Source organism: Populus nigra, chromosome 17 (genome assembly GCF_951802175.1).
Source record: "Populus nigra chromosome 17, ddPopNigr1.1, whole genome shotgun sequence".
Taxonomy (NCBI): domain Eukaryota; kingdom Viridiplantae; phylum Streptophyta; class Magnoliopsida; order Malpighiales; family Salicaceae; genus Populus; species Populus nigra.
In genome coordinates this window covers 6,815,321-6,837,571 of record NC_084868.1, presented here as the reverse complement: position 1 = coordinate 6,837,571, position 22,251 = coordinate 6,815,321, and the positions used below count along the sequence as shown (strand labels likewise).

Here is a 22,251-nt window from a genome sequence, read left to right as displayed (position 1 = left end):
TCAATGGCTTCCATGCACGTCCTTTGAGTCTCTATCCTCTTCTTCATCTTCTTCCTCTAGACATTCAGGCAACCTACAATGTCTTTCTAAGTCATATATAGAGGAGAAGATACGCGCAAGAAGTTTACAAATCATCTCTAAACTGCCTTAATCCAGGCCGGAATTCATACTCTTAGGGATGATAATGAACTTCCCTAGAAGAGAAGAAATCTATCCACAAATTCTCAAGGCAATAGAAGGATCGAGGAATATTTCTATAGTGGTCTTCTCCTAGCACTATGCTTCCTCTAGCTAGATGGTGTCTTGACGAACTAGTAAAGATTCTTGAGCGCAGGCAAAGAACTGACCAGGTTGTTCTTCCTGTACTATTCTATGATACAGAAGAGCCCTCAGATGTCCAGAAACAAACCGGGAGTTATGCAAAAGCTCTTGATGAACATGAAGAACGCTTCCAGGAAGAATTGGAGAAGGTCAACAAGCGGAGAGGAGCTCTTGCAGGGACTGGAACTCTATATGGATGGGGTTTAATTAAACAATGAGGCAAATGGGTATATCTAATCACCTTCCCTGTCAGAGATCCACTTGCACATATCAACAGAAACAATTTTTTTATTATTGTCAATTTGAGCTTGATATTTCCACTTCAATTAAATATTAATTCCTAATTGCAATATTAATTCTTACCGTCAAAGCACACATCTAAAATTATCGCGGGACAATATAAAAATATATTATTTTATCAAATATTTTTTATACAGTATTCAAACAAACAATGTACTACCCACCTGACCACCTCAAATGATGATTGATCTAGCAAATGATACATCGGCCAGGGCCTTTTTTGTGCTGGCACTATTTCTAGATCTAGGTTTCCGGCCTCTCTTCAACTTTTCTTATAATTATTTTTTTATTTATAATAAAATTAACTCTAAATAAATTATTAAAATAATATTTAAGAATTATATGATTATTATATCATAATATTGTATTTTTATGGTAATTTTTATAGTTTTAAAATCTAGTCTGGTCTCGTTGGTCGACCAGAGTCTAAAACAGATTGAGATTATGAAAGATATTGGAGAACTTAAAAACCTGAAGTCAGAAACCTAGATATAACCCATTGACTATTTATTTTTTTAACAAAAACAACGTTATTTTGCTTTATAAAAATATAAAATTAAAATATAAAATTAAAATCAACCCGAGATGACCCAATGACCTAATCAAAACCCATGACCCAAAACTTAGATTTGATGGATCACCAGACCGGGTTTAAAAACTACGATTATTTTAACAATTACTTTGTAAATTATTATATATAAATATAAATGTAAATTGTTTGTTCTTTTTATTTTCATAAGAATAAAATATCTATTTTATTATTTAATTATTATACATTTGAACACAAACTCCATTTTTCATGTTCTATTTTCTATATTTCTTGGAAAAATGGTGTATTACTCCATTACTGAACACACCCAAGCAACTACTAGTTTTAGCTTGGAACCTGATCCTGAATTTGGATTTCGCTGCAATTCATTCAACAATGACAAAGCTCTTCTAGGACAATCCATATAGCAAAGCCAAAGCACTAAACAATTCACATCACCTCGATAAATAAACTACGTACATGTTTTCATCTGGATCACAGTATTTAAAACATACATCAAAAAATTTCAACACAATTTAATCAACTCTTGTTCATCTTAGATGCATCTATCAAAGAGCCCGATGACTCCCAGGCACAAGGAGCATATTCAAAGAGGTTGCATGACAAGAACATACTGCAACTGTGTATCTCCCAAGTCCCTGCAACAGCAATTAGATATAATATAAGGAACCAGCTGGAGGATAGGAAATGAGTTAGTTCAATTTAAAACAATACTCATGTTCACAACCAGACTTAAAGTGCAATGTGTGGACAAGTACCACCCAAAATATTTTCTCAGGGAGAAGATACGGAAAAGATCTAGTGCTCAAAATTGACGCCTTGGCTTAGCTTCTGCAACTGAGACCCGAATTGCTCTGCCATCCAATTCCTGCACCAAACAAATTTTACCAAGTGACTATTAATTTGTAGCTAAATAGACTTCGAAGTGCATTGGTGGAGTAGCTGTAGCAAATGTCAGGTTTGACAGTATAAACTTCTGAGTTGCATTTTCACAAAAACTGCCAGACAAACCTTTGTGTGCAAACAAGTCCTTAAAATGAATGCAAAACAACTGTATTACAAATTTTATCAAAAATCATCAGGCACATGAGAACCAAAACTCTCAAAGGCAATGAGATAAAAACACAAATGATTAGCACTATGTTTTAACCACAGAACACTCAATTGCAAAACTAGCAATTTTAGGATTTTAGTTTCAGCACATGGTAGCCCATTTGAATAACAAGCACATATCTTCAAGAAAAATGGGAACGATATACTTACAGCGCCATTTAGGGAGTCAATGGCATTGTCAACCTCTTCAGCAGAACTATAAGTAACAAAACCAAAGCCCCTTGATCTACCACTATCCCTGTCATAAACAACTCTAGCATCCATCACCCTCCCTTTCTCTCTAAACAATGTCTCAAGTGCCAAGTTATCAACATTCCATGAAAGGTTGCCGACATAAACACGATTGCCAGAATCAAATGTTTCACCACCTCTAGGCCCTCTTGAAAAGGAACTTTCCTTCTGAGGAGGAGGTCCAAAATTCACCCTCAATGTCCTCCCATCGAGTTCCTGCATGATAATCACTTAGGTACAATAAACCTAATTTGTATGCGCCATGGCCTCATAAAAAAGAAAAGAAAAGGATGCATTAATGGGGCAAAAACAATTTTTAAAACCACCAAGCAAGCTCCACTGAGTTGCACTCCCACCAAACAATCTCAAACAAAAGTGAGTACCACTTCAAACCCTTATAATTAAATTTCATAATTTTGCAAACTATCTATCCATCTTTGTTTTCATTGACTTACATAGCCATTGAACTGTTTAGTTGCTGCTTCAACTTCTTCAATAGTCGCCATGGTCACAAAACCAAATCCTCTGCTTCTCCCAGTTACCTTGTCATATATTACCTTCCAAAAAGTAAAAAGTTTAGCACATCAAAGCAGATGGTTACTAATCGTTCAATAAAAGGCGTTACAACCTCTAAAACTCAACCATGAGGATCCAAAGAAAACATTCCATTAACTATACAAGCAATATCTATGTAAAGCTCATAGCAAACTAAAATTTTATTCGTTAAATTGGCTTCACCAAGAAACCATATAAAGACACTATCTTTAACAAAAGGAAAACAGACCCAACAGTAAAACACTCAATACAAAAATCATTACATCAAAAAAATGTTCCAATTTACAGGAAATATGAAACAATTCTAACCTTAAAACACTCATGTTCAAAAAGAAGCAAAGCTAAAAGAGAAATAAAGGTAGGGTCATAAAAAAGAGCACGAGAGAGACAATACCTCAACCATCTCAACATTTCCAGCGGTTTCAAAGAGACCAGCGAGCCGGGCACTGTCAACATTAAAAGGAAGATTACCCACAAACAATTTGAGGTCTTGAGAGAAACTTTGCTCGTCCCCATCACTCAAGAAATCCTCTTCTTGTCCGAATTCAGATGAAATGGCAACATTTTTTAGAAACCGAGAGGACAGAGGCTGTTGCTGGTGTTGAAAGGAGAGAAGGAGAGAAACGGGCTTGAGAGAAGAAGTGGAAGAAGGAGATAGAAAAAGGAGTGAATTGGGTTTGCTGTAGAAAGATTTTATGGTATTTGGGTGATTGAGCGATGGTAGGACTAGTGAAGAGGCAGATGCTGCAGACATGGTTTCTGTCGTGTGTGTCTTGGCTTAGTTTTGAATTGAGATAAGGTTTCTGGAGGAGGAACGAACGAGGGAACAGGGAAGGATATTTTGAACTTCGAAGTGAAGCGAGGTATTTATGGGCACTTAGCCTGTGGGGCGTAGGGTTTGGGCCTTTTTGGTTTCGAGGATGTAAATGTAAATTGGGGAGTTTGGTAATAATGTTGAAGAAAGCAAGTTGCAGGAACAGGGAGCACAGGCCGTTCAGGCAATGGCATTCATAGGAGAACAAAACCCTGATAGTAGATTGTTATGATATGATTTGGGTAAAGGACAAAGTACAAATTGATAGACTTGATCCAGGCCAGCAACTCTCCTTGTTCCTTTCTTGCCCTTCTCCTTTCCACCTTTTTTTTATAAATATATTTTTGTTTTATTATTCAGAAAATAAATATTTATAAAAATTCCAATCATTTCAATTTTATAGAAATAAATTGTATTAAAATCCATTTTTTTATTCATGTACAATATAACATAATATCTCTATTGATTAATAAATTCTCATGATCCAAGGATACTAATTTATATATTTTTAACTATATATCTTCTTCTTTTTTGATGAAAACATATCCATCAATAATTTTTGAATAAAAATATAAGACAATTAAAATAAATATTTGTAAGAATCTTAATGATTTAATTAAAAAGGAAAAATTGTTTTTTAAATAAAAACTCTTTTTCTTTATTCATTTTATTTTGGTTTTGATGCTTCTATTATTAGAAGCATGATTCTCAAATTAAAACTTACCATGATATGGAAAGCAAACTTCATATATATAGACACACGTGGTTGTATTAAAAATAAAAATATAATAATTAATTTGATAAATATATATAAAAATCAACAATAAAAATAACAAAATAAATATTTATTCTCATTAAATACTCATAAATAATTTTTAAAAAAAGCTCTACATATTAGGTTCCTATATAATAATCCATAAAATAATAGATAATATTAAAATAAAAGCATTAATTGATTCAAAGATTATGACATAATTGGAAGATTTTTTAAATATTATTTCAGTAATTTTATTTGAAAAAATAATTCTAAAACATAAAACAATAAAAAAAAAAATTAAAGGGCCAAAACAATCATATTCAAGCACGTGTGCCTGGTCTTGGAAGATCTTAGTTGCATGCCTAGTTTTTACTTAAAAAAAAGCTTAAATGGACAATTGTCCACTTAAATGAACAAATGACATGTCATCCGTCAAAACATATGATATATGTTTACTATAACAATATTTAGTCACTAGAGGCTCCAAGATATTTGTCGAATCATAGTCATATGCCTAGTTTTTGCTTTTACAAGATTTTAAATGGATAATTTTTCATTTAAGTTCTTCTTTTTAAATTGAATAAATAATATGTTGTTTTGCCTAAGCATATTAAATGTCATCCACTGTAACGATTTTTTGCCACTAGAGGTTTCAAGATATTTATTCAAAAAACTCAAATTTTGACTTATTTTCTTCTGAAAACACTTAAAAATATCATAGGGACCTTAATAACTACATTTACAACCCTGAAACGTCTTCTAATAAGTCTAAGAACTCAAAGCCAAATCGAATAAAAAAATCTTTACATAACAAAATCTATTTCTTTTTGTATAATTAAAGGTCTAAACCACCTTCATTGAACCTCTCCTTCAAGATGAAACTATCAACACTAAGATTATATTTTTTTGCTTTATGACATGTCAAAATCTCTCTCTCTCTCTAACTTTTTATCTGTTATTTCAACATCCAAGGACTAAAATGTAAAAAAAAATTAAATGATTTTTATGACTAAAATATAAAATATGAAGCTATAATGATCAAATATGAAAACTCATAAAATAGAGGGACCAAATTATATTTAACATGCTCATGAACAGTAAAAATTACATTGTGGATTGAACAATACACTTAAGTCTATGTCCATGGTAGAGTATACAATTAATGTCCATCTTTTTTTTCTTTAATAATTAAAATTATAATGTAATGAAAACAAAATGCCCACATTTACTATTTTTAATGGATGAATTTAGGTGTGCATGTAGGATGATTGGAGGAGTTCATTCAACTTTTAATTGCATTTTTTTGACAAAATTAAGGCCATTTTAAATCTATAGTTCCACCTAGGGATAGATATTTTAGGAACAATAGGGTTTATTCCATGCTTCTTCTTTTTTTCTTTTTGTATACAGAGGGGATGAAAAGCCCAAATAAAAGAAACTAAACGTTACAATATTATTTCTTATCTTACTCTATTTGTAGTTGTAAGGCGAAGTATGATAATTGTTATCATTTTGAGAGGTTCATTCTCTACTGGCTGGTACTTATATACCTCTAGTTTGCTAATGTTCACTTTTAAAAAAGATAGCATTCCCACCTCATTGTCAATCTCATCGTTCTTATAGCATACTTTACCTGATGAGCTGTAAGAGCTTATCTTTAAAGGTAGAACAATTATCATTGTTATGCGCAATAACAATAATGTGGTATTCACAGTTGTAGTTGGGTTTCTAACAATAAGGATATGATGGTTAAAAGGGCCTTCATTGGGGGTAGGGGTAATGTTTTCAATGCTAACAAGCTTTTTGAACATTTCTATTAAAGATAGCTCAAGTATTTCTATAAGGTTGGTTGTTCAAGCCAACCTAGTTGTTTAATGTAGAGTTTTTAAACTCGGCCCAGTGGTCACCGTGTTTTGATCGAGTCATCAGGTCAATCCTATTTTTTTATAAATTAAAATGATATCATTTTAGTTAAAATAAAATAAATAGTCAATGGGTTGCAACCGAGTTTTTGACCGGGTCAACCTATTGGGTCACCCAGGTTTTTGACTTCTCTTATTTTTTCTTAAACCCGACCCGGTTCCAACCCGGGTCAGCAGGGTCCCAAGTCAAACTGTCGGGTTTTAAAACTATGGTTTAATGTTGATTGATTAAAGAATAACTAATTTTATGGGAAATTATTTGATTGGTAAATAAGAAATTTTAAATACGTGTTTAGTTTAAGGATAACTGTAACATTGGCTAGTGTCGAAATGAATGGATGAAAATTAATACTAGTAGTATTGACTTGCTAATTGGACCTCCATTACTTATTTTAATGACCTCTGGATTGAAAATGATTGGTTTATACCTGGTGCACTTCGTTTTCATTTCTCTTGTTGACACATTTTCTTTTTTGTTAGCTTTAGAAGTATCATAGATTTTTCTTATCCTCTGTAGAATCCCGACTAAAAATAAGATAATAAATTTATCTCAAAAATAAAATGGATTAAATTAATATTTATGAAAATTAAAAATCTATATTTATGTTAAGAGTGAAAAATAAAGTGATAAGACATTTGTTAAGATATGAGAAAATCAATTACAAAATTGTGAGGAGAAATTAAGATATCTTGAGTCTTGAATTTTTTGGTAGAAAATGGAGAGTTAAAGTTGATGTTAGCAATTTGGGATGAAGGGGATGAAATGTTATAGTTTTGAAATTGGTTTTTCTTATTTCTGTAGCCATCTTCGATATGATCAATATCCTTCTTCTTCTCTTTAAAGCCTTTTTCTTAGCGGGTGTGAAGATTTTACCACTCCTTATCCCTTGTTCTATAGGCTCGGTTATTGCTACAACATCAATGAATTGTTGTGCTGAACTACCCATCATATGCTCGTAGTACGATGTCATGAATGTATTTACAAATAAAGTAACCATTTCTTTATCTAAAAATGGAAGATGTTCTTGTGCAACCAGATCCCTCTACTTTTGAGCATACTTTTTTATGATTTCTTTATTTTTTTCTCTCTAGATGAGACAAACTGGTTCTATTAGAGCAATATTCATGGTGTACTTATATTGTTTAATGAAAGCAACCACCAGATCTTCCCATCGTCAAATCTTTACGTTATCTAGTCTCATATACCAGCTCAGTGCTACCCCACTCAAACAACATGATTCCATATCACTTAAGCTAATTATTATTAACAATTTAACCCATATTGACAATTTCATTCTTATAATTTCCATCATTTAAATCTTACATTAAAAACAATTCTAAATAAATTTTAAAGTTGGTTACTTCTAACTAACTTAACTGGATTGCTCAAGAATGCTACTCAATATTTTTACTATCTAAAGTTATAGAATTTGATTTTACATGTAGTTTTTTATTTTTAAAGCTAAGATACAGGGCTACATCTTTATTGAAGGGAAGAAAACTCATTCTGCCATTAACACATCCAAAACTACTCATTATGGCAACATTTAAAATTTTTTCAAAAAGATTTAATTTAACTCTCCCTTGATTTTTAACTCTTATCTAGAGTTTTATAACTTCAAATTAATGAGACTAGTCTTGTTAGAAAGCTAACATCCCTAACTACAATTTTATAAAAGAAATTTATTCTAATTTATGTTATTTTCAAGCCCTAAACTCAACTGGAAGTTAGGTGATAAAGCTGTCCAAATTTTTAATTTTTGCTTTTAATATGCATCAAAGTATTTTCATTTATTTTCTCACCATTCAAAGCAAGTATTTTCCCTCTACATATTTTATAACATCATTAAACATAACACCCAAATAATCAACTAATTTTTCTCACATCCTACTTGAAAAAAACCAAAACTCTCTCACCGAAAACATATTCACTTTCATTAACATTCCTTCATCAATAATACTTCAACATTACATAAAAATTCCATAATCCCCTACAAGATTACAATGTTCATAATTCAAAACATAATCAATCTTTTCATTACAAATTAAGCACAAGATTTATATTTCTTCTCAATTCATTTTTCATATTTCTACATATGTTATAATAAGTACAAACAAACAACATTCATGCATTGTTTTAATTTTTTTTCAATTTTTTCCCTTTATGGCTAACACCACCACCTTTAATAACACTAGGATTGTTTCTTCATTTATTCATTGTTCTAAATTGCTTTCTTTAATTTCAATCCAAATTTCATCAAACAAAGCATAATCAATCTTTCCATTACAAATTAAACATAAGATTTCTATTTCTTCTCAATTCATTATTCACATTTCAACACATGCTATAATAAATACAAACACACAACATTCATGCCTTGTTTTATTTTTTTTTTCAATTTTTTCTCTTTATGGTCGACACCACCACCTTCAACAACACTAGGATTGTTTCTTCATTTATTCATTTTTTTAAAGTTGTTTTCATCCATTTCTGTCCTAATTACATAAACACAAAGCAAATTTCTCATTTCCCCCCAAATCCTCACCTGAACCCTAGTATATTTATAATTTAGACATCAATTTTAGTCGTATTCAATGTAACTTACGTAATCGAGTCTAAAACCTCTTACCTATTGCTAAAATGAGCTTTGATTCTTAACCTGCCAAAAATTCTCTACACTCCTTCTTTCTTGCTCTTGGTCGGCCTCCTTGTCTCTCTCTAAATCCTTAAATTTCTTCTCTTATTCTTTTTAGATTCTTGATTTGATGTTGTTTTCCTCACTACTTATTCTAAATCTTACCAAAACCATTTAATTTGTAGTATTTCTACTCAATTTTGGTGAAGGAAATTGAGAAATATTCTCCCCCTCTATTCTCTTTTGTTTTCGAATTTAGAGGAAAAAAATGGGGCATTTATAGTTTAATCTATTAATATTTACATATTGACCCCATATTGTTTAGTTTTTTTTCATTTTATCTCCACTTTTTCTATTTTCTAACAATTAGTGCTATATTCTCTTTTTTATTATTTTTTTAAATTTTATCTATTATCATTCAATTCAATATTCTTAATTTAATTTAACTTATTCTATTTCCAAGTTAAAATTTTAATATTTTTAAAAACTTTAACTAGGGTTTTACAACCATAGTGGTCAGAATATGAGAAAAAACAAACAACATTTACTCTAGCTTTCTTTCTCAAAAGATTTAGGGCTGATGACACCATTAACATTAAAAAAAATAAAAGCCCTTGTTCAGGTGCTTTCTAAATAGGCTACAAGCACCTGGCTAGCTAAATCTAATAATATTTGACTTTTTTTATATATTTTTTTAAATTGATGTTTTTTTTATATGTATTTTCTTAGATAGTTTTTAACTTATATTTAAATTAATACCATTTCTCTCTAATTTGTTTTTTATCTTTTGGTTTAACCTTTTTTAAATAGAGTTTGCTCTTTTTTTTAATTATTTTTTATGTATTTAATTTTTGAAAAGATTATTCCAATTCATATATAATTCTTTTTTTTTTATGTTTTACATAAATGAAATTTATTTTTAAAAATAAAAAATATATATATTTTTGGATAGTATTTCTAATAAGTGCAACCTTGCATGATATTTTTTTTCTCTTTGATTTTATTTAATCAATTTTATATGTGTATCTATTTCTACTATTATTTGATTATATAAAAAATTAATTTTAACAAACAAAGTCATTGAACACAACCGAGCAAATAGCCTGTGTTGTGAGATCACATATCTTAATATCTACATTCATCTTTCAATTTTTTTAGTAACATCTTTAGTTATCATTTATAATTTTTATTTATTTATTGACACAAATAGTTATTTAATTATTTAATTAGATGTGTGCATATGCTTTTCAATATACACTTAAATATTTTCTACATAAAAAATGCATACAAAAAACCTACATGTTTAATTTTTTTTGTTGGAAAAAAATCTAGCCTGCAGCGGCTATTAATGATTATACTATGCACTAAAACCTTGGGATGCAAAATAGGTGGATTTTTTATTTATTTATTTTTTCTTTTATAAACTTAATCCTTCAATATTTACTTAATTTTAAATTTATCTTCATAAATCTTTTGGTTTATAGTTTCAAATAAATGTCTTAGCATTTGGTTTGTAATTGACTTGTACTTAATTTTATGATTTATGTTTGTGATAGTATAATTAAGTAAAAAAATAGTATATTTAAAATAAAAAAAAGTTACTAAACTCAGTAGAGTCCATGACTTGAATCACGGATTTGACAGGTTCAGTCACGAAATCCTAGTCAATCCAATATATTATCGTCTCAATATTAAAAAAAAAAAATCATCTTGATTTTCTTAAAAGGTAAACCATGTTATTTTTTGGTTGTCTGAATTACTTTTGAATCTACTAAGTTAATCGAATCATACAAATAAATCTTACCAAGTTGACCTCGATTAAATAAGGAGTCAAATTAAGATATTTTAATATTGACATGTTAAATTAAATTTAATAATACTACAAAATAATTTTTTACAATCTAAACATCTTTTTCCTCCTCCTTCTTCGACTGCTTTTCAGCAACTTCTTTCAGGATATAGAAAATTTGTATCACCATACACTTATCTCATACCAGAGACTGAATCTAAGACTAATTTCCAATCTTTATTATTATTGCACAAGCCATTCTTACTACACATTCAATGAAGAAATTGAATGAATTGATTATATTTTTTCTAATTTGAACCATATTGTAACATAAACTTATGAACTACTAACATTAATACTGCAGAACTCGATTAAATAAGAAGTTAAATTAAGATATTTTAATATTGACATGTTAAATTAAATTTAATAATACTATAAAATAATTTTTTACAATCTAAACATCTTTTTATATTTTGTCTAATTTGAACCATAGTGTAACATAAACTTATGAACTACTAACATTAATACTGTAGAAAGAAGACAAACAAAATATCAAATATATAAAAAAAGAAAAGAAAAGAAAGACAGGTGACTTTTCTTAACTTTCTGTACTCAAATTCTTATTATATTACTTTTTAATATACTTAATTTTTTATTCTCTCTTCAAGATATTTAAAAATAAATAATAAAAAACACATATTCCTAATAAGTATTATCATTATTAAACCTGACTTAATATATTAATTTAATAATTTGATAACTTGACGTATGTTTCGGATGAGGTTTTATTTCAAATCATTTTATGCATTAACTTTTCTTGTTAAATTCGAGTAACGTGATAAATTAACTTGTAATCTAATGAATTAATTAAACTTGAATGAGATGTAACCAAGTTAATCTTTATTTTTTTGTCTTAAAATATTAAAATAATATTATTTTAATAAAATAATTTTTTTTATATTAACCATATTTATCAAACATGGGGTTGACCTGGCTAAGGACCGGGTCGCGGGGTACACGGGTCAATCTGGATCAACCTAGATCAATTTGGAAAAATTAAAAAAAATATTTAAAGTTTTAATATTTTATAAAAACAAATTAAAAAATAATTCATGTAAATACAAGCTATATATATTGAAATAATAAAGTTTAAAAGAATATTTCAAAATATTTTTTTATTCCATATTGAAAAGATATTATGTTATTTTTTTAAGTGGAGGTATTTAAACTAATTTTTTTTATTCTATATTGAAAAAACATAAGTTTTTTCTTTTAAACATAGAGTATATATATTAAAAAACTTTAAACCCCACATTGAAAAAATAATTTTTTTTGATAAATATAGAGTATATATTAAAGGGTTTCAAATTCTTCAAATCTCATATTAAAAAGATATTATATTATTTTTTCAAGTTGAAGTATTCAAATCAAAAAGTTTTTTATTCTATATTGAAAAAAATAACTTTTTCTTATGTATATAAATTATATATACTGAAGAACTTTAAATTATACATTAAAAAAATAAATTTTTTTTTTGAAATATAGAGTGTATATACAAAAGGATTTCAAATTTTACATTAAAAAAATAAAATAATTTTTTAATATTTATATAATAAACCTTGAAAAAAATTAATAACCAACTAAAAATATATATATAAAAAAAATTTAGAAAAAAAACTACATTTAAAGAAAAAAAACTCTTATCCGGGTTCATGGATGCTGAATTGCCCTACCATGTCGATCGAGTTTGGTAGAATTTCTTATTTTTAATATTATATAAATATAGATGTCTTAATTTTCTTCACTCTCACTTCCGTTTCTCTCTCTCTCTACAACTATCCCATAAAAGATAAAACTGAGCTTTGTCTTTCTAGGAAGATTAGAAAAAGAAAATCCTAAACTTTAATAAGTTATTAACTGCGTGGCTTCTCTTAAAGGCTCTTCTTTTTGAGATCTACTTGTGGACAGCTCCGGATAGAGATTGCAGAGAGAGAACTACAAGTAGAGATTGAAAGCAACTCACACTCGTAGAAAGAGAAAGGTAAAAAGGAAAGAAAAAAGAAATAATCTTCTTTATTTATTTTTCGAAGAAAAAAAGTTGGAAAGGTTTAAACTTTGGTGTTGTCCGGATTTGTCTATTTTATTTTTGAGGAATCGAAGTTGACCATGAAATTTGTACAAATGCTGGGTTTTTTTTGGCCGAATCAGATCTGTGAAGGGTTTTTTGATTGAATAAGTTTTGCGGGCTCATTTCATTTCTGGGTTTGAAGTTATAGGGGTTGAGTTTTCGGGTGTTGATGGATTTTTGGTTCATTTGATGAATTCTTATGAGTTTTGCTCACCTTGAGCTGGTTTTTGGTATTGGTTTATGTCGTGGTGAGATCTGAGTTGCGTTTTGCATTTTACTTGTTTCTAGGATTTGGATTTTCATGTTCTAGCTATAAGCTTAACTGATCATGTTAATTTGTTAGGAGTTAAAGTTGTTGAAGTTAGTTTTGGAAATGATGATTTTAAATATGCTAATATAAGGATGCTAAATATATGTATTTGCCTCTCAAGATTCTGTGTATCTATGTAATTGAGCTTGTTGGGGATGCTTTAATTAATGACTATATGAGTTTTTTTTTTCGTACAGTCTTTGTTACTTTAGTGTTCTTTTATTTTTGTAATTTTAAAAAAACTGCATTCTTTATACTAGGCAGAATTGATTGATGTCTACTGAATTCCTATTGCCTGATGTCCTTTTTTTTAAGCCTGTGAAGTGATTTCATGTTTCAAATTAGCCTTTTAAGTGACAATCTTGCGGTTATAATAGCTTACCTTATCCCATCGAGCACCAAAGCTCCAAGTTATGTAGGTTTTTTTTTGCAATTTGTTTAGCTGTCAAACTGATCTTATTCATGTTTCAGGATAGCATTTCAGAGGAGACGCAAAAATTCAAATTATTGCTGGAAGGTTCTCATGAATCTGACTAACTGCTAGTCATTGTCAGGAGATGAATCGCCATGTTAATAGCCCATCAGTGTCACTCCGGAGTAGCATGCTAGCTGATTTTGCAAGTGTCAGATTGGTATCTGATGATCACAGCTAATATTGGAATTTCTGCAAGCATCACCATGCGACTAACCTTTCCTTGAAGAGATTCTACTGGGTGTGGTCTGGCTAAGTGCATTTGATAGAGCCTCGCTTACCGAATCATCTTTGCTGTTGTTTGACGTGCCCTGTTCTTTCTGTTGATGTGCTTCAGAGGATGCTGTTCTGACTTTAGTTTTACTCATGCAAGCATTTTCAGTCAAAGTTGTTAGTGTTTCTCTTGAATAATTAGTGAAAAGAGGCATAATTATTAGGAGATGCTTCTTTAAGCAGCTATATTGGCATTCTCTGGGAGGTTCTTCTGTTGCTTGGAAGTGTTATTAAATATCATACCGTTGGTGGTGGTTCAGTTTTGTTTGAAATACTGATCAGTAACATGGACACTGAATTTGCAAATGCTAACCATCCACTGCATTTTCTTCATCGGCTGCTTCCTGCTTTTGGACCTGGACTTCTGATTGCAATTGGATATGTTGATCCTGGAAAGTGGGCTGCAACTGTTGAAGGAGGTGCTCGTTTTGGGTTTGATCTGGTACTACCGATGCTCCTTTTCAACTTTGTTGCCATTTTATGCCAGTATCTCTCTGCTCGAATTGGTGTGATCACTAGAAAAGATCTTGCCCAGGTATCATCCTATTTCCCTAAGGATATTCTATGAGAAATTGTTTATTTACTTTTCTTGACATGCTAATACTATGATCTTATATGTTTCCTTCAAAGAGAAAAACAATTTTGTATTGTTTGTGTTTTGTCCTTGATCTGGTTGTCTTGAGCTTGTTTTCCCTTTTGCAAATGGAAGTAATGAAATAGCAAAATTTGGAAATGAGAAATAGATTGGTTTAGTCCACATGGTACTGGTTATGTCATGTCCCTTACTTTCCAATTGAAAGTGTAGAGGTTCATCAAGGATACTCTACTGAGAACTCTGGTTTTATATTGTTTTTATGTTCCATGTCATGCTCCTTGCAATCTGATCGATGTGCCTCTCTTTAGCATGACTGGAAGTTAGCTGGGTTCTTCGTAGACCTCTACATGTTCCATTAGATTGATGTCTGAGCAAGCACATCTGTATCTGTAAAGAAATTATCAAACCATTTGTATTTACATCCACACATGTATATGGGGTGATGTTTTTCCACCTATCATTTGCATTTCAAAGTTCATTGGCCAATTTTCTAATTATTTGGTGTGTTCACTAACTATTCTACACCCCCAACCCCCAATTATGGTTTGAAGTTTTACGATTTTCCTTTTCCTTACGATCCCATAGATTTGCAATGATGAGTATGACAAGTGGACATGCATGTTTCTAGGAGTTCAAGCAGCACTTTCCGTGATTGCATTGGACCTCACAATGGTAGTTTCTCTCGATCTTAGTTATTTAGTACATCTGGTTGCCTATTCAAAAGATATGGGTTTAAGGCATCTGGATGTGATTTATACTACTTGAGATCCCTTGTTGTGGTCATAACTTGTGAATTGTTTTCAATAGATTCTCGGCATTGCACATGGTCTTAATCTTCTCTTCAGGATGGACTTATCCACTTGTGTTTTTTTAGCTGCTGCTGATGCCATTTTATTTCCAGTTTTTGCTACCCTCATGGTAAGACCACTTGCTTGCATTCTTTTACCACCTCACCTTAGAAATATCACTATTGATTTTGTTGCCTTTTTCCCAGGAGAGATGCAAGGCAAGTTTCCTGTGCACATGCATTGCAGGCTTCATATTACTATTGTATTTCTTCGGGGTTCTCATCAGCCAACCAGAAATCCCTCTTTCCATAAACGGGACGCGAACAAAATTAAGTGAGGAGAGTGTGTTTGCCCTGATGAGTTTACTAGGAGCAAGTATCATGCCTCACAATTTTTTCCTCCATTCTTCTATTGTTCTGGTAATTCTTTTTCTCCTCGCCCTTACCCCCCCCCAAAGCCCTCCTGTGTGTCTCTGACTCTTTGAGTACATTGTCAATATCATTTTGTATAATGTTCAGAGGCTGTTCTGGCATAGCATATTTGGCTGCTGCTAGTTTTATATCAATACCTTCCAGTGATTTTTGAGGACATCTGAGGTTTAGATTTTGGAGCAGAGAGGATTTATTGTGTTTATGCTACTTCTCTACTTGAATGCTAGTTTGTACTTATTTTCTTTTACATGTGGTTTTGTGTCAATTATGCAATGCTTGAGTCTAAGTGTACATTTTTTTTGGGATCTTTGTTGCTTAGCATGGCCTTTCCATTTCTAAAAAAATTTGGTTTTCATTTGACTGATAAATTTTGATATTATGGAAACTTAATGGCTTTGTGACAATGGAACTGGCAATTGGTTGATGAGGTATTTGATACGAGTAATCTACTTTTGCTGGCTGGTGCTTTATGGTGCACCATCCCAAAATCATCAAGCCTGCTGTCTTTTTGATTTTTTTACACAACCAAAAACCCAAACAAGCATATCCTTCTTGTGTAGCTTTGTGAAAGGATATGAATTTGTTTCCAATCATGAACTAATGCAATTATTCCCCATCTCTGTAAGTTTGCACATGCCCCTTGCAGTGGTGAGGATATGGGTGTTCAAATGCAAAGAGAAGATTCATGATTTGAATCTGGATTCTCTTAACAAATTAAAGATAGTAGAGCATCTTTTTCTTGTCTTATCTTTAGACATTTTGTTTACATGGCAATATGACAATTTGAAGCTGGTTAGGTGTCTGAAAATGTTTGATGAAGGCTTCTATGGAGTTCGGGTGAAAAGAAACTGACAGAGTGGATTGTATGATTCAGAGTCACAACCATCAAGTTGTCTGTGTTTTAGGGTAGTTGCTGAATGTATCATTCATGGCATAGCTGGTTTCTGTGATGGGGAAATAATGGCTTTGGTCAGCAAGCTGTATCATTCAACCTGTACCAGAATCATTATAACTTTAAATTTGATTGGTAGGATTCTGATAGCTGATTTCTTATAATTGTTGAATCTTTCAGAAAGCACCAATGGGGATGTTTTATATAGTATTATAGCTAACAAGAACCCTGGATTCTGGCAACATTCAACTTTTATGTATTAATTATGAATGATATTGTTTTGAGGCTTGAAGCAGTTACTAACTGCCCATGGAGGCCTTTTGTTGAGAATACAGTTTACCTTTAGTAAAAACATGTTGCAAGCTTTGAACTTGATCTTCACGTGCACAAACTTATTTTATTATGTTGGTGGAGAAAGCCACAAACTACAGAGGGGAATTCTAGGATGGTTTTTGTCATCTTTTTTGGATCTTCCTAATGGGCTTATTATTTTTTGCTTGCAATGAATTACATCACTGCAATTGGCCCCTCCAGTTTAAAACTAATGCTCAACCTTTTTGTATTAACTTCATGAACTAGCATATGTGGAAGCCATGATCTCATCATTTTTGTTTTCAGTTTGAGTTTGTTGGTTTGATTGCTTCAGAACCCTGAAAAGCTTCCAACTCATGCGCATTGTTGGAAAACAGAAATGAATGTAACATGTGCACCTGGTCAATGCTTAATTGCTGTTATTTGATAAAGCTCTACCATTGTTCTATTATTAGGTTTCATACACTTTCAAAACAAGTTTAATATCACTTAATAGCTTTTTTTGATCACTTTCTAGATTTTGAAATCTTTAAATCTTCTTGCAGCAACATCAGGGAACACCAAATATTTCCAGGGATGCCTTGTGTCTTAACCATTTTTTTGCCATTTTATGCATCTTCAGTGGCATCTATCTGGTAAATTATGTGCTTATGAACTCTGCTGCAAATGTGTTCTACAGCAGTGGCCTTGTTTTACTTACTTTTCCTGATGCGATGTCACTAATGGAACAGGTACAATTTTTTTTCTCATATTTATTGGTCATGCAGATGTTTCTTTTCTGGCATGCAAGCATTATTCTGTATGAACTTGGTAAATACTTATTACTTTGATTCAAAATGATCATTTCAGGTGTTCAGGAGTCCAATAGCACCCTTTGGCTTTTCGCTCATCTTATTTTTTGCGAATCAAATCACAGCATTTTCCTGGAATCTTGGTGGGCGAGTAGTTTTACACAATTTTCTCAGGTTGGATATTCCTAATTGGCTTCAACGTGCGACATTCAGAATTATTGCAGTTGTTCCAGCCCTTTATTGTGTGTGGACTTCAGGAGTTGAAGGAATATACCAGTTGCTTATACTTACACAGGTTATGGTTGCTTTACTTCTTCCATCTTCCGTGATCCCTCTTTTCCGTGTTGCTTCATCAAGACAAGTGATGGGTGTCTACAAAATTTCTCCATTCTTGGAGTTCGTAGCGCTGATTTCATTCATGGGGATGCTTGGCATAAAGATTATTTTTGTGGTGGAAATGATATTTGGGGATAGTGATTGGGTAGGTACTTTGAGATGGAGTACAGTAAGTGGTTCGTCTACCTCTTACATTGTTCTTCTCATTACCGCCTGTTCATCATTTTGTTTGATGCTCTGGCTAGCAGCTACCCCATTGAAATCTGCTACTCGCTTAGATGCTCAGGTATGCAACTGGGATGTACAAAATGCTGTATCCGAACCATCCATGCTGATAGAGGAAGAATTTTTGACTGAAAATATATGTACTGGAGAGGAACTTATCGAGAGGCAGGAACAATTACCAGAACCAGGGAAATCTTTTGAGAGTTACTCAGATATAACTGTTGCAAATGCTGATCCTGATTTGCCTGAGACAATTATGGAGTGTGATCAGGAACTTCATTTGACTGCTATCAAAGAAAAACATTCTGAAGTCCCATTTTCTAGTCCCCAAACATTCTATGAGGAAACATCACCTACAACAGAGTCAGCATCTCTGTCAGCTGCTGTTACCTTGGTTCCTGATGCTGAAATGCTTGTTGCCAAGAAGGCTAAGATTGAACCAATGGACCCAGTTGAAAAGACTCTGGATATAGAGGGTGAGTTGCATACTGAAAAGGAGGATGATGAAGGTGATAACTGGGAGCCTGAAGATTCATCCAAAGGGGTTCCTGGAAGCACTTTGTCTTTGACATCTGATGGTCCTGGATCATTTAGGAGTCTTAGTGGTAAAAGTGATGCAGGTGGGAATGGTGCTGGAAGTCTTTCAAGATTAGCAGGGTTGGGGCGCGCTGCAAGACGTCAATTAGCTGCAGTTCTTGATGAGTTTTGGGGACAATTGTATGACTTCCATGGGCAAATGACTCAAGAAGCAAAGACCAAGAAACTTGATGCCTTGGGGGTTGATTTGAAACTTGCTTCTTCCCAGCTGAAAGTGGACACTGCTGGGAAGGAATCTAGTGGATATTTCTCATCGGTAGGTGGCAGAGCATCTGATTCATTGATCAATTCAAGTTTATGCGACTCCCCCAAGCAATTGCGGGTGCAAAGCAATATTGACTCATCTTATGGAGTTCAGAGGGGACCATCCTCATTGTGGTCCAACCACATGCAGTTGCTGGATGCATATGTACAAGGTCCCAGCCAGAGTATTGCTGACTCAAGTGAGAGACGGTATTCTGGTGCACGCATGCCACCATCTTCTGATGGCTGGGATAATCAGCCAGCTACAGTTCATGGCTATCAGATTGCATCTATCGTCAATCGAATTGCCAAGGACAGGGGTTTCAGTAGCTTAAATGGCCAAATGGAGTCACCAGCACCAATATCCCCATCCTTGGGACCTAGAAATTATAGGGACCCACTCACTGTCTCTATGGGGAAAAATTTGCAAAATGGACTAAGCTCTTCACAAGCGTCAGGATTTCAGAATCTTGCAGTAACTAGAAATAGCCCATTACAGTCTGAAAGACCTTATCCTGATGTATACTCTGGATCTGCTGATGATACAGGAATGTCAGCTAATACAAAGAAGTACCATAGCTTGCCTGACATTTCAGGGCTTGCTGGTCCCTATAGGGACCTATATATGTCTGACAAGAATGCTCAGTGGGACAAGTCTGCAGGATTTGGTTCCTCTGTTAGTAGAACAGGTTATGAACAATCTTATTATTCAAATACCGGATCAGGAGCAGGAGGTCCTTTGTCTTTTAATGGACTATCAAAAGGGCATGGAGATGCTTTCTCACTTCACATGACTCCAGACCCTGGATCCCTCTGGTCCAAGCAACCATTTGAACAGTTTGGTGTTGCTGACAAAATTCGTGCTGTTGGGGGTGGATTAGGAAATCGGTCTAATTCAATTAATCACGAAGTAACTTCTCCTGTGGATTCAGAGGCCCAACTTCTTCGGTCTTTCAGGCATTGTATTGTGAAGCTTTTGAAATTGGAAGGATCTGACTGGCTGTTTAGGCAAAACGATGGAGCTGATGAGGATCTAATTGATTGTGTGGCTGCAAGGGAGAGGTATTTGTATGAAGCTGAAACAAGAGAAATGAACCATGTAGATCACATGGGTGGATCTACATATTTATATTCTGATAGGAAATCTGGTTCTGCTCTGAGGAATGATGATGCCAGTATTACCAACAATATGGTTTTGTCAGTTCCTCATTGTGGGGAGGGCTGTGTTTGGAGATTGGATTTGATAATAAGCTTTGGGGTCTGGTGTATTCACCGGATTCTTGATTTGTCATTAATGGAAAGCCGTCCAGAGTTGTGGGGGAAATACACTTATGTATTGAATCGTCTTCAGGTAAATTTCTCCAATCTTTTGCTATATGCAATTTCAATTTTATTAAGGGATCTTTTCATCTGCAAAAAATGCTTTACTTTGTTTACTGCTTGTAGATTTTCCAGGAAAAGGTGGAAAAAACCTCTTCATCATGTTCATGAATAAATTGGCAAAACTCACCATTCATTTCCTGCACTTAATTGCAATGAGTTTGTATAGGCATTTTAGACGCTGCTATACCAAATCATTTGCTGCTGTGCCTTCTTTTTTTTTTGAGTTGCAACCAAGTCATTTTAGTCAACTATCTTTTAGTTCTCGCCCCTCCTGCTCCATTGCAACTGGCATCTATATATATATTAAAAATCTCGAGGCATGTTACTGAAAGCAATTCCTCTCTGTAACATCCCTTTGGGAGGCATTTATGTGCTTCATTCCTTGGCTCTTGAAATCCTATGATGGTGTGTTTTCCAAATATTGTCTTCTTTTTTTCCTTGTCCTTTAAAACTATGCTTTCTGAATAATAATAGGGCATCATAGAATTGGCATTTTCAAAGCCCCGTACTCCCATGTCCCCATGCTTCTGCCTTCAAATCCCTGCATCTCACCAGCATAGATCAAGTCCACCTGCTTCAAGTGGAATGTTGCCCCCTGCTTCAAAACCAGGTAGGGGGAAATGCACAACTGCAGCGACGCTTCTGGACTTGATTAAGGATGTGGAGATTGCCATATCTTGCCGAAAGGGTCGATCGGGAACTGCTGCTGGTGATGTTGCTTTTCCAAAGGGAAAAGAGAATCTGGCTTCTGTGCTTAAGCGCTACAAGCGCCGGTTATCGAACAAACTAATCGGTAGCAAATGAACAGTGAGTCGAGCAAGGTTCTGACATCAGCTCCTAAGAGCTCGTTGCTTTTGTTCATCAGTTTGCCTGAGCTGTATGGTATCGAGCTGTATAATTTTGAAATGCAGCTTGCTAATACAGGAATGCTGACTGCCTCAGTCGTTGGGTCTCTCTCTCTCTTGTATTAAAAGTCCATGCTGCAAAATTTTATTTTCCTTGTATGTTATGTATACGTAGGGATAAAGATAAGTGGAGATGTAATTGCAGCATAATTAAAGAAAAATGGGTAGAATGGAGGAAAGTAGAGTACTTGCAGTTCTTGTTTTGTAACTAAGAAGCATCTTGTGTTAAACGTCTCATCAAGTACTGTATAGCAAAATTACCCTTCTCATCACTTGTTTCCCCTGTATAAGTCCAGTTTAACAAGAGAAAATTACAAAATAGGAGGCAGGAATGTCTAAATCTGGCCACTTGAGTTGCGTTCACCCTCTTTCACTCAAGTACTAGTTAGCATTTGGTTCGACAAGTATAAGATTAAATGTTTTTAAGGATAATTTTAAAGTAGATTTTTGTATTTTAAAAATATGAGGACAAGTTTATAGAGATAATATTTATTGTTTTTGTTTTTAAAATATTTTTATAAAAAGCTTAATTTTAAGTATTATTATTATAATTTTAAAATTATCCAATATTTAGGATATAAA

At 32.8% G+C, this 22,251-nt stretch overlaps 3 protein-coding genes across 7 annotated transcripts; 2 read left to right on the top strand and 1 right to left on the bottom strand.

Moving 5' to 3' along the window:
- The first annotated feature begins 278 nt into the window (after nt 1–278).
- LOC133677542 (TMV resistance protein N-like) lies at nt 279–1,862 on the top strand. Its single transcript, XM_062099622.1, has 2 exons — nt 279–522; nt 1,711–1,862. The coding sequence occupies exons 1-2, from the start codon at nt 279–281 to the stop codon at nt 1,860–1,862; spliced, it is 396 nt and encodes a 131-aa protein (XP_061955606.1).
- Nucleotides 1,593–4,018, bottom strand: LOC133677600 (RNA-binding protein CP29B, chloroplastic-like). 2 transcript variants are annotated; one of them, XR_009835794.1, is made up of 5 exons: nt 3,465–4,018; nt 2,971–3,072; nt 2,435–2,731; nt 1,882–2,039; nt 1,593–1,817 (listed from the first exon to the last, which is right to left on the bottom strand). XR_009835794.1 is itself a non-coding variant. In XM_062099690.1 (5 exons), the coding sequence occupies exons 1-4, from the start codon at nt 3,822–3,824 to the stop codon at nt 1,977–1,979; spliced, it is 822 nt and encodes a 273-aa protein (XP_061955674.1). In that variant the 5' UTR covers nt 3,825–4,016; the 3' UTR covers nt 1,593–1,809; nt 1,930–1,976. The 2 variants fall into 2 exon arrangements, 1 of the variants encoding a protein (XP_061955674.1); XM_062099690.1 differs by having other exon boundaries at nt 1,593–1,809; nt 1,930–2,039; nt 3,465–4,016.
- An 8,774-nt stretch (nt 4,019–12,792) lies between these two features.
- Nucleotides 12,793–21,941, top strand: LOC133677409 (ethylene-insensitive protein 2.1). Of its 4 annotated transcripts, none has more exons than XM_062099458.1 (8): nt 12,793–13,029; nt 13,903–14,706; nt 15,352–15,438; nt 15,574–15,684; nt 15,761–15,973; nt 17,735–17,920; nt 18,039–20,732; nt 21,239–21,941. In XM_062099458.1, the coding sequence occupies exons 2-8, from the start codon at nt 14,458–14,460 to the stop codon at nt 21,566–21,568; spliced, it is 3,870 nt and encodes a 1,289-aa protein (XP_061955442.1). In that variant the 5' UTR covers nt 12,793–13,029; nt 13,903–14,457; the 3' UTR covers nt 21,569–21,941. The 4 variants fall into 4 exon arrangements, with proteins under 4 accessions (XP_061955442.1, XP_061955440.1, XP_061955443.1 ...); XM_062099456.1 differs by having other exon boundaries at nt 13,898–14,706; XM_062099457.1 differs by lacking the exon at nt 12,793–13,029 and adding an exon at nt 13,074–13,364 and having other exon boundaries at nt 13,898–14,706.
- The last annotated feature ends 310 nt before the right edge of the window (nt 21,942–22,251 follow it).

Coding starts and splice junctions, on each gene's coding strand:
- LOC133677542 (XM_062099622.1), top strand. CDS start 279: ATGCTTCCTCTAGCTAGATGGTGTCTTGACGAACTAGTAAAGATTCTT. Junction 523..1,710: donor TGGAACTCTATATGGATGGG/GTTTAATTAAAC, acceptor TGTTCATCTTAG/ATGCATCTATCAAAGAGCCC.
- LOC133677600 (XM_062099690.1), bottom strand. CDS start 3,824: ATGTCTGCAGCATCTGCCTCTTCACTAGTCCTACCATCGCTCAATCAC. Junction 2,732..2,970: donor CTAAACAGTTCAATGGCTAT/GTAAGTCAATGA, acceptor ATTATCATGCAG/GAACTCGATGGGAGGACATT. Junction 2,040..2,434: donor TTGACTCCCTAAATGGCGCT/GTAAGTATATCG, acceptor TGTTTGGTGCAG/GAATTGGATGGCAGAGCAAT.
- LOC133677409 (XM_062099458.1), top strand. CDS start 14,458: ATGGACACTGAATTTGCAAATGCTAACCATCCACTGCATTTTCTTCAT. Junction 15,439..15,573: donor TTGCATTGGACCTCACAATG/GTAGTTTCTCTC, acceptor TGTTTTCAATAG/ATTCTCGGCATTGCACATGG. Junction 20,733..21,238: donor ATGTATTGAATCGTCTTCAG/GTAAATTTCTCC, acceptor GAATAATAATAG/GGCATCATAGAATTGGCATT.